This window comes from Orbicella faveolata, unplaced genomic scaffold, assembly GCF_042242905.1.
Source record: "Orbicella faveolata isolate gen_17 unplaced genomic scaffold, um_ofav_v1 contig_48, whole genome shotgun sequence".
Classification (NCBI taxonomy): domain Eukaryota; kingdom Metazoa; phylum Cnidaria; class Anthozoa; order Scleractinia; family Merulinidae; genus Orbicella; species Orbicella faveolata.
This window is the reverse complement of record NW_028301578.1, coordinates 11,307,501-11,322,178: the sequence shown is the minus strand read 5'-3', so window position 1 is coordinate 11,322,178 and position 14,678 is coordinate 11,307,501. Positions and strand designations below refer to the sequence as shown.

The 14,678-nt window shown below is 40.3% G+C and overlaps 3 protein-coding genes across 5 annotated transcripts in view; 2 read left to right on the top strand and 1 right to left on the bottom strand.

Annotated features, from left to right (window-relative positions):
• Nucleotides 1-592: 592 nt before the first annotated feature.
• Nucleotides 593-1,560, bottom strand: LOC149096534 (uncharacterized). The gene is made up of 2 exons (XM_089280914.1): nucleotides 1,496-1,560; nucleotides 593-1,285 (listed from the first exon to the last, which is right to left on the bottom strand). The coding sequence occupies exons 1-2, from the start codon at nucleotides 1,558-1,560 to the stop codon at nucleotides 691-693; spliced, it is 660 nt and encodes a 219-aa protein (XP_089137040.1). The 3' UTR covers nucleotides 593-690.
• Nucleotides 1,561-4,335: 2,775 nt separating this feature from the next.
• LOC149096533 (uncharacterized) lies at nucleotides 4,336-7,576 on the top strand. The gene is made up of 2 exons (XM_089280739.1): nucleotides 4,336-4,505; nucleotides 7,102-7,576. The coding sequence occupies exons 1-2, from the start codon at nucleotides 4,451-4,453 to the stop codon at nucleotides 7,494-7,496; spliced, it is 450 nt and encodes a 149-aa protein (XP_089136865.1). The 5' UTR covers nucleotides 4,336-4,450; the 3' UTR covers nucleotides 7,497-7,576.
• The window catches only part of LOC149096532 (CUB and sushi domain-containing protein 1-like), a 9,492-nt gene continuing 2,188 nt past the window's right edge, over nucleotides 7,375-14,678 (top strand). The window contains exons 1-5 of one of the 3 annotated variants that reach the window (XM_089280704.1): nucleotides 7,375-7,488; nucleotides 8,906-9,305; nucleotides 11,576-11,956; nucleotides 12,453-12,677; nucleotides 13,416-14,678. The exon at nucleotides 13,416-14,678 is cut by the window's right edge and continues 2,188 nt beyond it. In XM_089280704.1, the coding sequence (XP_089136830.1) occupies nucleotides 8,999-9,305; nucleotides 11,576-11,956; nucleotides 12,453-12,677; nucleotides 13,416-13,672 (1,170 nt within the window). In that variant the 5' untranslated portion in view covers nucleotides 7,375-7,488; nucleotides 8,906-8,998 and the 3' untranslated portion in view covers nucleotides 13,673-14,678. Of the gene's footprint in view, nucleotides 7,489-8,905; nucleotides 9,306-11,575; nucleotides 11,957-12,452; nucleotides 12,831-13,415 lie in introns of all 3 variants that reach the window. The other 2 variants (XM_089280703.1, XM_089280702.1) reach the window with 2 other exon arrangements.

Here is a 14,678-nt window from a genome sequence, read left to right as displayed (position 1 = left end):
TTCGACAAGATCTTCGATGTACATAATACAATAGTAATACAGTAATTTAGGTTTTGTGTAAGTAGTTCAATAAGTGTTATAGAAATCGGTTGTTTTCAATGTGAGACTAGAGGCTAAATACACGGTTGGGTTTTGGAGTTAGCTCCAGGCTTTGCATGTTTATGCCTTTCCATGTTGATACAATGTAATGAGAAATACAGTTTTGATGACCCTTAGGTTGGGACTTAGGGAGGAAGGGGCGAGGGAGTGGTTAAGGAATCATGTGAGGATAGAACGTAGGTAGTAGACTTCTACTGGCAAAGGTAAATGGTAATCCTGTGAAGATAACTAGCCTGTGATCATGGTAAGCGGTAATCCTGTGATCATGGTAAGTGGTAAACCTGTGATCAAGATAAGCGGTAATCTTGTGATTAAGGTAAGTGGTTACCCTGTGATCAGCAATTCATTAGTTATGCAACGCATTCTTTTAAAGAACAGCAGACTGATAATCTGATAAAAAGCAAACCTATTGCAGTCTTGAGTTAGTTTTCAACGAAGGAGGCAGTTTAGGGAGTAATATAATCTATATAACCGAAAAAACTGTAAGGGGATGCTTTGACAAGCTTTTTATTTTACACTAGCTTTTCAAATAACAATAGCTGTTTACAATCATGCACATGCTAACAACGTATTCTTCTGTTAACTGTGTGTTTACTTCCAGTTCTTCTGCATGATACTACTCAGGCTCGTTTTCAGGTTTTTCAGCAGGGCCTGTGCTCTTGAGGTCCCTCCCCCGGGAGACCCTCCAGCACTCGCTCCTATGTCCCCGATGACTTGAAGGAAAACATCAACACACACCCTGCCCTGGTTATCGCTCTCAGACCAGTTCTTCAAGTCTTCGCTGAACCAGACCCTGAGCTCCATATAGGGGTGCAGATACAGCGGGTAGTCAAAGTTGGAGAAGACCAGCTCGTCAGAATGCTTATCGTCCACTACGGGCATGGTGTACCACAATCCTGACCCGTGCTTTATAAACTGCTGCAGGGGAAATATCACGTTGTCGTGTCTGTCGGTAATGATGACGTTCAAAGGGTATGCCTTAAAGGAGCTGTAACCATGGCAACCCCAGCGACTGTCGTAGACGACGTCAGAGACGCACCTTACCTCGCCGGTTCGGTAAACAAGTTTGAGGGCACCGACTAGCATGTCTTGCGCACCTCGGTATATCACGTAACCTGGACGGTTGTTTCTGGCTTCGAACCATACGGGATGGTGACCATAGTTAATTTGATACCAAGAAGCTTCGCTGTTACAAAAATTCAAACAACAATCAGAACTTATTCAATAAGCTATGCCACAGTATCGTAAAGAATTTTTCTGATGTACAGAATTACTTTCAAAGTGAAGAGTAGATCAGAAATTTTAAATGTAGAAATAACATTAACTCGGAAAAATATCCGAGTTCCAGATGGGATTTGAACCCACGACCCTTGGTGATCTAACCGGACGCTCTAACCACTGAGCTACTGGAGCCTCTATGATGAGCAGGGATGAAATGTGGGTCTTTGACTGGAACCGCATCGCGCGGTCACACAGCCAAATGATGACTTGGCACTCATGAACTCACTAACTGCACGGCGCAGTCAGAGTGACGAATCTCAAAGATGCAACCAAACACCCTCCAAAGTGAGTATTATAGGGAACTTTAAATGTAGAAACAACATCAACTCGGAAAAAAAAAACAGACTGAAAAAAGAACCGCGATGCGGTTCTACTCAAAGACTCGCATTTCACCCTTGCTTACCATAGAGTCTCCAGGAGCTCAACGGTTAGAGCGTCCAGCTGGATTACGAAGGGTCGTTGGTTCAAAGCCCATTTGGAACTCGAATTTTTTTCCAAATTGAAAAGAGAGTCTTCAGGTAGCGATGGAATCTCAGTTATTTGATGTTCGGCTATTCTCAGCTATCACTTAAAATTTCAGCCCACTTCTCAGCTATGAGCTATTTGAGTCATTTTTTTCAGCTCAAAGTTAAAATCTTGAACCTTTTCAACTAGCAGTTGAAGTCTTTTCAGTTTCTTTAGATAGAAGACTCACAAAGAAGTAATATTAAACCGTCAATAAACTAGGGCTGTTACTGCTTAAGAAGATTAACTAAAAAGGGATTCCTTATATGGAAAGGAAAATGCACGTTTTGTGTTCCTGTGCAGCAGAAAACGCAAAGAAATTATTGCTTTATTAATAAAAAAAAAAACCCTTCAACCAAGGAAATGAGGCTTATTACCTAATATAGGAAAGCGTTCCAACTGCAAACATATGATCTCTCGACAATAAATTTGGGATTGTGTTTTTTACGTTGATCTACGTACAGAAAAGTAGAAGCGATTTTAAATTTTACGCAGCCATCCGTTTTCTTGATGCAAGCCTTACTCACTTATGAGAGGTTTTCAAGATATACAGTTATTGAAGTGAATGAAGAAAAAAATTGATATCTTGCAATTGTGATTGCTTACGAAACGTGAAAGAAAAGGCAAGGTCCACTGTAATTATAGAATGACGAATTTATGAACACGTTTAAAAACGCGCCTTGAAATATCTGGTACAACAAGAATGCAAAAAGAGCATGCAGGTTTTATCAAAGACGATGTCATTTTCGTGGGATGGGATATGGGTCGACTGGCGATGTCTTCTCCTTTGTTTCAAGGAGGCCTTTGAATGCGAGGACGAGTAGAAATTTCACAATAATTGGTTACGCAAAAATATTTGCGTAGGTTCTAATTTTCTTCAAGAAATTAATAAGAATATTAAGTACTTGTTAAGATTGTTTACATAATGATTGATTTAATGGAAATAAACAATCTGTTGGAAAGAATTAAACAGTTACCTGCCTGTATTTACCTGCTTTTCTTACAATGAAAGGCACAACTCTGATCCACTTTTTTGCTTTGAAAATTTCTATCGGTCGTGGGTGGTGGGTGGTGGGTCGTAGGTAGTTGGTACAACTCGTGGGTGATTTAAGAATTTGATTCTGTTGTTAGTTATTGTTTAGTTATTAGCGTAGCGCTGAACACAGTTTAACGTAGCGTGGTGCAGGCCCGCGGTGTTCCTCCTATTGGTAAGTGTTTCTACAAAGAAGTGTCGCACACCCCCGTTAAAGTTACCTTTCGTTTATATAAAAGACGCGATATGTTTTCACGCGATTGTTTCCCACCTACCGGATTTTGGTGTGTAACCCTTGTCACCTTAGCAAATGTCAGCCTCCATTGTTAGTTCCGAAATATGTTCTCTAGGCACTTGCACACTGATGAATTGTGTGGGTGGGGTCGGTGGGGGAGGCGAAAGAAGTTGTCTAACTGGGATTGAGAGGAGAGGAGAAATTGTGCTGTGGTGCTCTCTCTACATTTTGAACCTTACCCTTAAAGACAAAACAGTTGTTATCGCCTCTGGAAATAGGCTTAATACCAGTTTGATGCTCTCTGTGGTTGAGCCTGATATGGTCATTTTAAAGTGGTTATATTTTTTTCATACAGTGTCTATCAACCAATCAGATCTAAGCCATTTTTAAACCTTGCAAAAAGTTGCGTCTTATCATGCGTATGAAAATTTGCGGATAAGGTAAAAAAAAAATTATGGTGCCTTTTCTTGAATTATAAGTCCTCAAGCTGTAATTAAGGGTGTTTTTAGCAGGTCATACTGTTGCTATGGTAACCTACTGTGTCACGAAAATGATAACGTACTCACCAATGATCGGGCAGCTTTTGATACCATGATTGTAGCAAGTGATAGAGTAGTTGTAACGACCCATCAAAATCTAAGTGCAGGAAACTGTTTTGAGCCACCTTAAGTGGTAACTTATAGGGCTCTAATGAAGCTTGAGTAGTTCCTACATTAGTCCCCTTTTGAAGTTAAATTCAAATCTTCTGACGAGCATCCCTGACCTTTTCATATGGGAGCTTCCCTGGGTTCCAAATGTCTAACAAGGAGTGACAGTGAAGGAGTGAAGGAGTGCTGAGGCGCAATCGCTTTACCATTATTTTCCAAGTTTAAAAAAAAAAAACGCTAGCAAAGACACAAAAAATGTAAACAGTTTGGAGTAAGTCGCTCCCATCCAGACAATACAAACAGGAAAAAGAATTCGTGATCATCTTTACTGAGAAACACAGAATCACACTCCTTACACTCACCATTGAAGGACAAACTCTTGATAATTTGCTTCATAATAGTTTTTCTTGCTTTCTCAAAAAACGTTCTTTTACAAGGCAGTAGTGTGTTTAAATAACTCGGTTCTGCACGGCAAATAAGAAAGCATTTTAGAGATTCCTGGTGTATATTGGTCACGCTTTGCTCAGCACGAACAACAAGTTGTCAATCAAGGGGTGCACAGTTTGTCTGAGTCGAGCGGTCGGTGGTGTTTTTAGCACAAGCGTTGTGTTTTATTCAAGATATGGCTGAACTGTTAGCATAAGGAGAGAAATGAAAACACTCATTGTATTGTGCTTCTCGCTTTGCCTTGTGGGAGGTAGTGAAGGTATGTCATAATTTATGCTTTGCTTATAACGCATCCACTGATTTCGCATGGTTCAAGTCCGGTGTTATACAATCTCGACATGTTCTAAAGATTGAATCACTTTCCTTTTAGACTAAGTGAAGAAAAGTTCAGACATAGCTTTCGAGGAATGGGTCTGATTTCTATTCATCCGTCCTTATTTCATAATTTCAAATGTTCTAAACGATGACAAACATGGACTACCGCTAATATTATGATAAGCAAAATTTAGTGAGCCTCTCAATAAACTGTTCGACGTGTGTCTAGAGAAACATCTGTTTTGGTTTCTCAACTCTTTGCATGCTTTTATATAATGTGATTTCTTGCAAAACTGAGCTAGTTGCCACAACTTTCTGCAAATCTGTTTCAAAACCTGGGTTAAATTGCAATTCATTCCAATGATACTCGGATGAGGCTCTGTCTCGTAATAAAAAATTCTGAGATTCATTTTCATATTGTTCGTGATACTCTTGCTTTCTCATAACCAGTTTCTGATTTCGAAAGTTTAATCATTTTTCTTCAATGTTTTCTTCATAATAAGCTTGTAAGTTTACCGTACGTAGGTGTTAAGTTTCCGCAACGACGGCGAAAATATGGCCTTAGACTCGGTAGAAAGAAGACAAAGAAAACACAATTTTAATCACATTGCAAGTAAAGTTATATGAAAGTTCCTGAATTTTAAACTGCGTAGAATGATATAATGATAGGAATGATAATGTACACAACTCAAGCAGTAATGAAAATAACGCCCGATAAAAGTGAAGTAGACAACTGCTTTAGTCGTCTACATAACTGCCATGATTATTCATACGTTGCCGTTCCTGGGCCAGTATAACACACGACATCTGGGTGGATACGCACGCAATGTATCAACGTAAAATACCTTCGCCACCCTGTTGCACCATAACACATCTTGCAACATATTCCAAAGTTGGTAAGCATTTGAAAGAGGTACGTAACAACTACACTATGTTGCCTGCGAATGTCTAGGCCTAAGCGGCCATTATGAAGTCCACAATTGCAATTTAATAAACGCTGGTAACAATATCTAAGATAAAAAACAAGAACATTGTATTGGCATCTCTTCAATAAAGTTACTATTGAGGGCCGAACGTAACGATCCTCGGTTTAAGTATTGAGTTTTAGCACTTCCATTTCCTTGGTAGCTTACATGCTTCCGCGCGCAAACAAGTTATAGTTTGTATTTTAAGTCTTGTCGAGGTATTGAACAGGCACGAGAAGCAGATGAAGGAAGAAAAAGCCGTTTCTTTCTTAGAAAATGCCGGACTCTGAAAAAATAATCGAGCGGTCTGACTCGGCAGTCGAGCGAGACCAAGCCAAATACAAAATTGATCTTGAAATGTATAAACAAAATGTTTATGAGATTAATTAATTTAAAAAATTAATTTTTCTCAGTCTCAAAATAATTGTTCATACAGATTGATGTCAGGAATGCAACATCAAAGCATCACTTCTTTAAGTCATTTAAAATAAACACGTAAGCTTAAGTCTCAGGGCACAGCAGCGAGCAAAGTATAACTCACTACAGCTCACGGCCAACTGTATCGCAGCTATAAGGTGGCTCCCACACTACATCAAACTGATTTGAGAAGCACCAACTACAGAGGACACAAATTCCTTTTATTCTAAACCCGAATCGAATGGCCTCCACTGTTGACCGCAACCGTAGGTTTTCTGACCGTATTTTTCAACTCCTGCAATATTCAAGTCAACGTTCAACTTTTCGTCTCACAGGGCTGCTCTGATGACCAAAACTGACTTGACTTTTCAAGCATTTTCTCTAAGATTTGTAGATTTCGCAGTTCAACTCTGCTTTTGCTGTAAGTTTTCACTCCACGAGAAGTGAGTTTGACATGGGCGTGATTTTCTTAGGCCAAAAACAACTCTTTGCTACGCATAGCAACCAATGGGAATGCGGCTTTATCTTGTACAGACAATAGATTACGTCAGGTTGCTATTTTCTTGTTTCCCGAAGTGGGCAAAGGCCGGCTTTCGAGTTATGTGAAAGATTTTGAGATAAAGAAAAGCTTTTTTCTGTAGCAGTTTGTTTCTATATTCTATAAAACAATTAGATTCTATGTTACGTTGCCCTGACTCTGTTCAATAATAGATCACAGAAGACTTCAAAATGTGGTAAGAACACCAACCGGCTATCGCCTCCGGCGTTACTTTTTTGTTCTGTTCCCACATATTGACGTCATCTATGCTCTATTACTAAACAGACGCAGGGCAACATGGAATCTATTCGTTAAATAGAAGATATCGTTCCGACTTTTAAACAATCATCTTCGTTACAAGCCATCGGCGAACTTGTGACTGCTAGAAATCATCATGTCCATTCTCTTAATATTCAATTAGAAAAATTCATTTCATCTTGCTTTGATTTTGATCTTCTTTCAAATCAAACCCATGTAACTTGATTGCTTTATCATAACCTTCTTATGATGTTCACGATAATCATTACTGTTTTAATTTTAGTCTACAAAAACTTTTGCAACACTGTATGTATATATGATCACGTAAATAAAACCAGTTGTTATTGTTGTGGTTTTTGTAGGTCAGAGCACCGCTACCCCAAGTGTGGCATCCTTCAGTCCAATAACATTCGTGGAATCGTCCGCTGCAGCACTAAATGTGGGATCACCCAGCGGCGAAATAAGTAGGGAGACGTCCAGCACAGGAAACACTGTGGAATCGTCCAGTGCAGCTATTAATGTGGTATTACCCAGCGGCACAATAGATGTGCCATTGTCTTGCGTAACAGTTCAGACATCAAATGCAGGATCCTCCACCGCAGCATCATTTACGACTGCTGCATTGCGCTCAGCGTCACAGCCAGTAAACCCATCGCAAGTCAGTACAGCACCCATCTCAACCACTAAGACCGGCGTGGAACCAACGATAGCATCAACACTAAAACCAACAATAACGTCTTCTGTAAATGGTAAGTAATACTTATGGGTGAATGGTTACAACTGCGCTAAGTTCAGTTGCCTTATACTGTCTTCAAGATTCCACCGGAAAAAAGACAAGTTTTAATTTGTCGATTCGACAAATGGATATTTTTATTCGCGATTCCACTAACGTAACTAACCACGTTTGCCTCTACCGGTCGCTAGAAAAAAAATTATGACTGATGTTATTGATTAAAATGACAACTAATAGCCAATGTGTTATGTATGGTAGCTTAGGTAGCCTCGGTACTAGGGTGTACGTTGGCCTCGTTATGATGTATACATAAGGAAGAATGACTTTCAAAATAAACGGTTATTTTGTTCTTGTGGTACGTTGCTGTCTACTTGTTGAAACAGAATGAACATTACTTCCGGTGCGCGGTACTCCCGAGATCCTTTGGGGTGTACGCGCGGTACAGTTCGAGGCACGATTCATCAAATGGTAGCCCTAAGCTCAGAAAATGTAGCGTGTAGACAGCCTCTCTATTTTTCAACGCACGTGAAAGTAAAAGCGAGCGAGGCTACCGCGAGGCAGTCATTTAATTCACTATTAATGATATAGTTACTCAAATAAAACACCTCAAAAAAGACAAATGATTGTGGAGAATAAATGAAAAATAATAATAAATTCTAGTGATACTAGGATGGGGCCTTGCCTCATAATAAATTCTGAGATTCATTTTGACGTCTTTCACTGTTCACGGGACCGTGATGCGGCGTATTATTATTCTTCTTTGTAGAAAAGTGAGCGTTAAGTGGCTAAACAAGAATTCTTTAATTAAAAAGGAAACATGTTTTTTACGTAAAGTAAATTTGGAAAATTTGCTTCATGCAAAATAATGCGCATCGTTTTCATTTTGGAGGAACATGCTATTGAGAAGAGTGAAATATCTATCTAATATTTTATACTCTTTTCAAGCAATTTATTTGCCATGCTCAACGAACGAAATTTAATTTTGCTGGAGTTCATTGCCTGCGAGATTTCTTTCGATCAAGTCGGGGATTCAAGCCAAGAGTGTATCGTGTTGTAGAGAGGCGCGACCCTATACGGGCGAAACATTTATACGTATACTTACTTATTTTGGGGGACAAATTCAAATTCTTTTAAAGCATTATAGCGCACTATGTTCAAATTTATAGTGTGTCACTTAATTCCAAGAGCCTAAATCCCTGCCCCGGGAATAGTCCGGGACTTTGATGGGAAGCTGGCTCTGTAAACTGGGTGTTAAAATTACACAGTTCCGAGCGAAGCAGTCCCTGTTGAACAATGTCAGCGATCCAAGATGACCGCTTTTGTCATTTTCGCTCATGACTCATTGTGTTTTTATTTGTCACTACTGTTTCGTTAAGAAATGCAGTTTGCAGTTCTGTCGTTACTGCGGCCAACTGATGTGTCCTTATTTTCAGTGGATGGGTGTAAAAATTACACAGTCCTGAATGAAGCAGACCGCGCTCAAGGACACATAGTGATCAACGCCAGCAGTTATAGATGCGATAGGGATGACCTGGTACCAGGTTGGTATCGTTTCCAAGGAGCTGCCGGAGATCAGATGGCGGACAAATGTGTTCCCAGACGTCACTGCGGTACATACCATCCAGGTTGGCTTAATGGCGCACACCCGACAGTCGCTGAAGGTGTGGTCACTCGTAGAGTCTGTTATCGTAACAGTTATAAATTCTGGTACCAGTCAAGAAACTGCTGTTACTGGAGTAAAAATATCAGTCAGGAACTGTGGAGCTTTCTTCGTGTATGAGCTACAAAACCCGCCTGTTTGCGATCTTCGTTACTGTGGTAACGGCAGCGCAGGTAAGTTACCTTGTTTGCCTTTTTGAGTGTGCCAGTCAACAATCAGTCATCAAGCAGTCATCATCATCAATGATCAAACAAAGTTTGAAAACATTCTCCAGAGGTGGTTCAGTGGTATCTTAACATTTCAAATTTAAGGTGACTTTGAAGTCTTTCGACTCTTACTCTTACAGGTAATACGTAACATATGCGTTTACAGAAGCTTCCATGTCGCGCAATTCTTACCGTATTAGTAAAAATATTACAATCAAACCTATCCTCTGGTTCTTAATCATTAACAGCCAACATTTACATCGGAGAGCAAAGATGGCGCAGTGGTGAGAGCGCTCGCTGCCCACCAATGTGGCCCGGGTTTTGTTCCGGCCCGGTGCAATATGTGGGTTGAGTTTGTTGCTAGTTCACGATCACCTTGCTCCGAGGGTCTTTCTCCGGGTTCTCGGGTTTTCCTCCCTCCACAAAAAGCAGCATCTCCAAATTCCAGTTCCACCAGGACGCAGGAGTCACATGAAAACCAGCTAAGGTCGATGTGGCTTCCTCTCTAAATATATATATATATCTGCTTTCCCTATTACTACGAAACACGGTACTTTTCAGTTTTCATTCTCTTAATGAAAGGTACCAAATGTACTCTTTCTAACCCAACAGCGGCTTCCATGATAATTTGGCACAAAACTTAGCTTTCTTGAAAGAAATTGTTTTACGTACGTCTCTGTTCTATGTTCTCCATTGTAGTTTAGAGTGAGAAAAAAAAATTAGTTAGCTTAGGCAAAGACGACGGGGACCCAGAGGACATCGCCTAATAAAAAGTGAATCTATATTTTACTCTACAACGTCGCAATTGTCTAGATCTGTTCAGTGCGCCCATCAAAATCAAAACTTACTCAAACTAAACGTGCAATACCAGAGTTCAATGCCATTAAGAATAAAAAAATGCAGGGGTCTTCCGCGTTCTCCAAAATATGCAGAATTTAGTCATTTTACGTTGTTATTTTGCAGAGGACGACTAAGAAACGTACAAAGGGTTATAACGCACGCGCAGAGTTATTATTCTGCTTATTAAGGCCTTTGTTTGCTGGCGTTCTCGTTGTCGTTGCCGTTGTGGTTTGCTTAAAATCCCCAGTGACCAAATGCAATTAAATAACCATGTGCGAACATTACACCTTTTTGCACAGGAAACAAGAAAAAAGCCATGCGTGTTACTAAAATTCATTTCTTCCTCTTAAAAGCAACCTTTAAGACGTTCGCGCTAACTGTTTCTGCGCATCCTTACTGCGTACACAAATTTACACGCCACGTCATGCATGAGCGCGCACGCTGAGTAACAAAATGAACAATGGTAGGGCAGATGGCCATTGCAATAGCTTTTCCTGGATTTAACGATCTTGAACGTTCGGTGACCCCTAATTCTTTTTTGATGGATCATTTTCTCTAGCGAATTTTTACGTTTAGCGAGAAAATGAAGAAAATCTATCGACTAAAAGTTTGGATTTTTTGCAAAACGCACCATCGAATTCCGTTCTTTTTAGGTCTTCGATTGTCTGTGCGACGGTTTCAAACGCCTTTTGAAGAGTTAAGTTTTGTGGAAACTTTGGTAATATTTGGAATTATTTACTCAACAGACCCACTTCTACAAAATATGACAGAGGTCGTTTGCCTCAGTTGACTCACCTTCGATATTTTTAACTTTAAACCCCTGTAGACCATGCTGAATTACGTGCGCCAATTTTTCAAAATCAGGGTAGTTTTCCACACGCTTTATCTCCGAAACGACGTCGGTGACCCCCAATTTTTTTGGCATCTCTGTAACAGATAAATCATTATCTAATTGCAGTAAAAAATTTTAAAAAATCTATTGACTGGAAAATTTTCGCGCGAACGTCCTTAAAACACACCAGAATAACTATAGCTAGTTAGGTTAAAGTCAAATATCTATAGAACGTAGCGTATTTGCTTTAGACATTCAAGAAAGTCTGCATGCAAACATGGCGGTCCATCAGGCCGACGTTCATCTCCGGTTTCTCAGACTACAATTATTTATAGATTTCCACCAACCCCCCCCCCCCCCTCCGCTCGATGGAACGCTAGTTCATCGCAAGTTAATCCTCCAGGATTTGATCGCCACACCCATTCATCGGGATATTTTTTAAAACTCCTGCGTGCTGTGCATTTACCACACGTGACTCACACGGTTTTGGTATTTGTTACAACTCTTTAGTTACCAAATGCAGTTTTGTCGTTACTGTAGCCAATTGATGTGTCCTTACTTGTAGTGGATGGATGTAAAAATTACACAGTCCTGAATGAAGCAGACCGCGCTCAAGGACACATAGTGATTAACGTCAGCAACTATAGATGCGATCACTTTGACCTGGTACCAGGTTGGTATCGTTTCCAAGGAGCTGCCGGAGATCGGATGGCGGACAAATGTGTTCCCTTACTTCACTGCGGTACTTACTTTCCAGGTTGGCTTTCTGGCGCACACCCTACAATCGCCGAAGGTGTGGTCACTCGTAGAGTCTGTTTTTCCTGGTCATACTCCTGCTGTTATTGGTATCACAATATCAGAATAAAGAACTGTGGTGCATATTTCGTGTACGAGTTACCGAGGCTGTATTTCTGCAATACTCGATATTGTGGTAACGGAAGCGCAGGTAGGTTTCTCAGGATGTTTTTAATTATTTTAGTCAGCAGCCAAAACATCAAGTTACAGCAAGGATTTAAATTTGTTCAGGCAACACGTTTTCACTGTTGCGGAACAGGTTAAATTGATGGTTAATTTAATTGTATTCTTTTGGAAAAAAGGTGATTGTCGAATACCACTTTCCATAAGACTCTGTTTGCTTTAGAGATTCGAGAAAGTCTGCGTTCAGACATGGTGGCCCATCGGGCCGACGTTCATCTCCGGTTTCCCAGACTACAATTATTTATAGATCTCTACTCCCCCTGGATGGAAAGCTAGCTCACCGCAAGTTACTCCTCCAGGATTTAATCGCCATGCTCATTCATCCGGATATATTTTTTTTAACTCCCTGCGTGCTGTACATTTATCACTCGTGACTCACTCGGTTTTGGTATTTGTAACTACTCTGTAGTTACCAAATGCAGTTTTGTCGTCACTGTAGTCAACTGATGTGTCCTTGCTTACAGTGGATGGATGTAAAAATCACACAGTCCTGAGCGAAGCAGACCGCGCCCAAGGACACACAGTGATCAACGCCAGCAACTATAGATGCGATAGGGACCTGGTACCAGGTTGGTACCGTTTCCAAGGAGCTGCCGGGGATCGGATGGCGGACAAATGTGTTCCCATGAAAAACTGCGGCACTCACGAACCAGTTTGGCTTTCTGGCGCACACCCTACAATCGCCGAAGGTGTGGTCACTCGTAGAGTCTGTTATCACTGGTACAACTACTGTTGTAATCGGTATGAAAATATCAGAATAAAGAACTGTGGTTCACATTTTGTCTACGAGTTGCCGAGAACGTATTACTGCTATACTCGGCATTGCGGTAATGGAAGAGCAGGTGAGTTTCTTAGGATGTTTTAAATTGTTTCAGTAAGCAACCAAAACATCCAGTTGCAGTGAGGATTTAAATTTGTTTAAGCAACACGTTTTTACTGTTGCGGAACTGGTTGAATTGGTGGTTCAACTGGTTTTCTCAATTGTCAACAAATCTTGACAAAGATTCCTTTCGATATCTTTGATATTGGGGTAAAAAACAAATCGAATGTGGTTTAGTGTGGTCTGTACTCTTATCTACAACGTGCACGCGTCATCACAGTGGTCAAAATGTTGTGGACTCACGAGGCGCAGCCTTGTGAGTCCGCAACAAATTTTGACCACTGTGATGACGCTAAGCCACATCAAACCACATTCGATTTGATACTTTTAACTTAACATGCGTGTTCACTTGCTGAGAGCAAACTTAAGATTACGTTGCTTCTCGTTTAGATCTAGACCGTAAGTTTTTTTACTCAGTTGCCTAATATTTTGAAGTGTGTGTACGAGAGTTATTCACTGGGATTTTACGCAACAAGTGTTACAGATCTGTTCGTCACACAAGTATGATGTGGCAGTCACGCAAACTATTGATTTATTCCCTATTTAGCTGTCACGTGCCCGACGTTACCATTACCGGCCAACGGTAAGTTATTGGGCTGTAGTACAACAGAGATGTTATATGGCACCGTATGCAGGTTTTCTTGTAATGAAGGATTTGAAGCGAAAAGTTCAGTGGTTAGAAGATGTACAGAAAATGGAAACTGGAGTGGAACTGGCCTTGTCTGCACAGGTAATTATTACCGTCTTGTAATTACTGCTTATTCAACGCTTGCAGTTCAAGTGTTGTGCTATAACACATTATGATTGTTTAGTTTGCTTTTCCCTAGTGTAAAATGTTGGTGACATAGCTTGCGCCCTGATTGGCTAGCTAGGAGGATACTACGCAAATATCGTCGCATACTTTTTGTTGGCTTGGGTTTAGAACAAACAATCAGGAAACGGCCGAGCGCTTTTTTTTTTTTTTTTCACAAAACGTGATCCAAACACTAAAGAAAGCTAGAGTGAATTCGAGTTTGAACGTAAAGCAAAAAGGATATATTGGGATTTACACACAAACATATTATCCATTGATGAACACTTAACTTAATCGTGCACTATAACCTGTCCCTTTTATTCGTCTGTCGAGAGAAAAATGGTGATGCACTACAGGGCGAGGGGAGCTTATTAAAAAGTAGTGCATAAGCTTATCCAAAGTCCATTTCGTTACTTGACTGCCTAAAGTTGTTTAATTATGGTTTCGATCAAACGTATATCAAAAATTCAAAGTTATGTATATAACAGAATATCTTTACTATTTTCTGCTTATACATGGCTCGTATACAAGTCCTCTCGGCCATCTTGGATCGTTAATTGATACAAGATCGCCGATTTATCTCTTTCGCCACCATTCAAGATTGCTATTCGATCTTAAATCGTGGAGTGTTATTTTTTATGACTACTGTCGGTGACGACTGATCTTATGCATCAAGGCAACGACGAATGGATCAATCGATACATGATCGTAGAATATGTCGATGTGATCAAATTCATGAAGGACCTTTCTCATATCAAGGACCCCATGTGAGGGCCTTTGTAAAAGGTAGGGTCTCTTTTCTAAGGCCCCTATATAAAGGCCTTTGAATGTACTGAAAGACCTTTATGTAAAGGCCTTTGTACACATTTGATAAATGTCCTTATACAAAAGTACTTGTACAAAGCTCTTTGTATAAGGATAACTGTACCAAGGCCTTTGAGTAATGGTCCTGGTATACAGTCCTCAATAGAGGTCCTTGTATTAAGGCCCTTGCATACAGGTCCTTATACTAAAACA

Coding starts and splice junctions, on each gene's coding strand:
- LOC149096533 (XM_089280739.1), top strand. CDS start 4,451: ATGAAAACACTCATTGTATTGTGCTTCTCGCTTTGCCTTGTGGGAGGT. Junction 4,506..7,101: donor CCTTGTGGGAGGTAGTGAAG/GTATGTCATAAT, acceptor TGGTTTTTGTAG/GTCAGAGCACCGCTACCCCA.
- LOC149096534 (XM_089280914.1), bottom strand. CDS start 1,560: ATGCGGTTCCAGTCAAAGACCCACATTTCATCCCTGCTCATCATAGAG. Junction 1,286..1,495: donor GAGGCTCCAGTAGCTCAGTG/GTTAGAGCGTCC, acceptor TTTTTGTAACAG/CGAAGCTTCTTGGTATCAAA.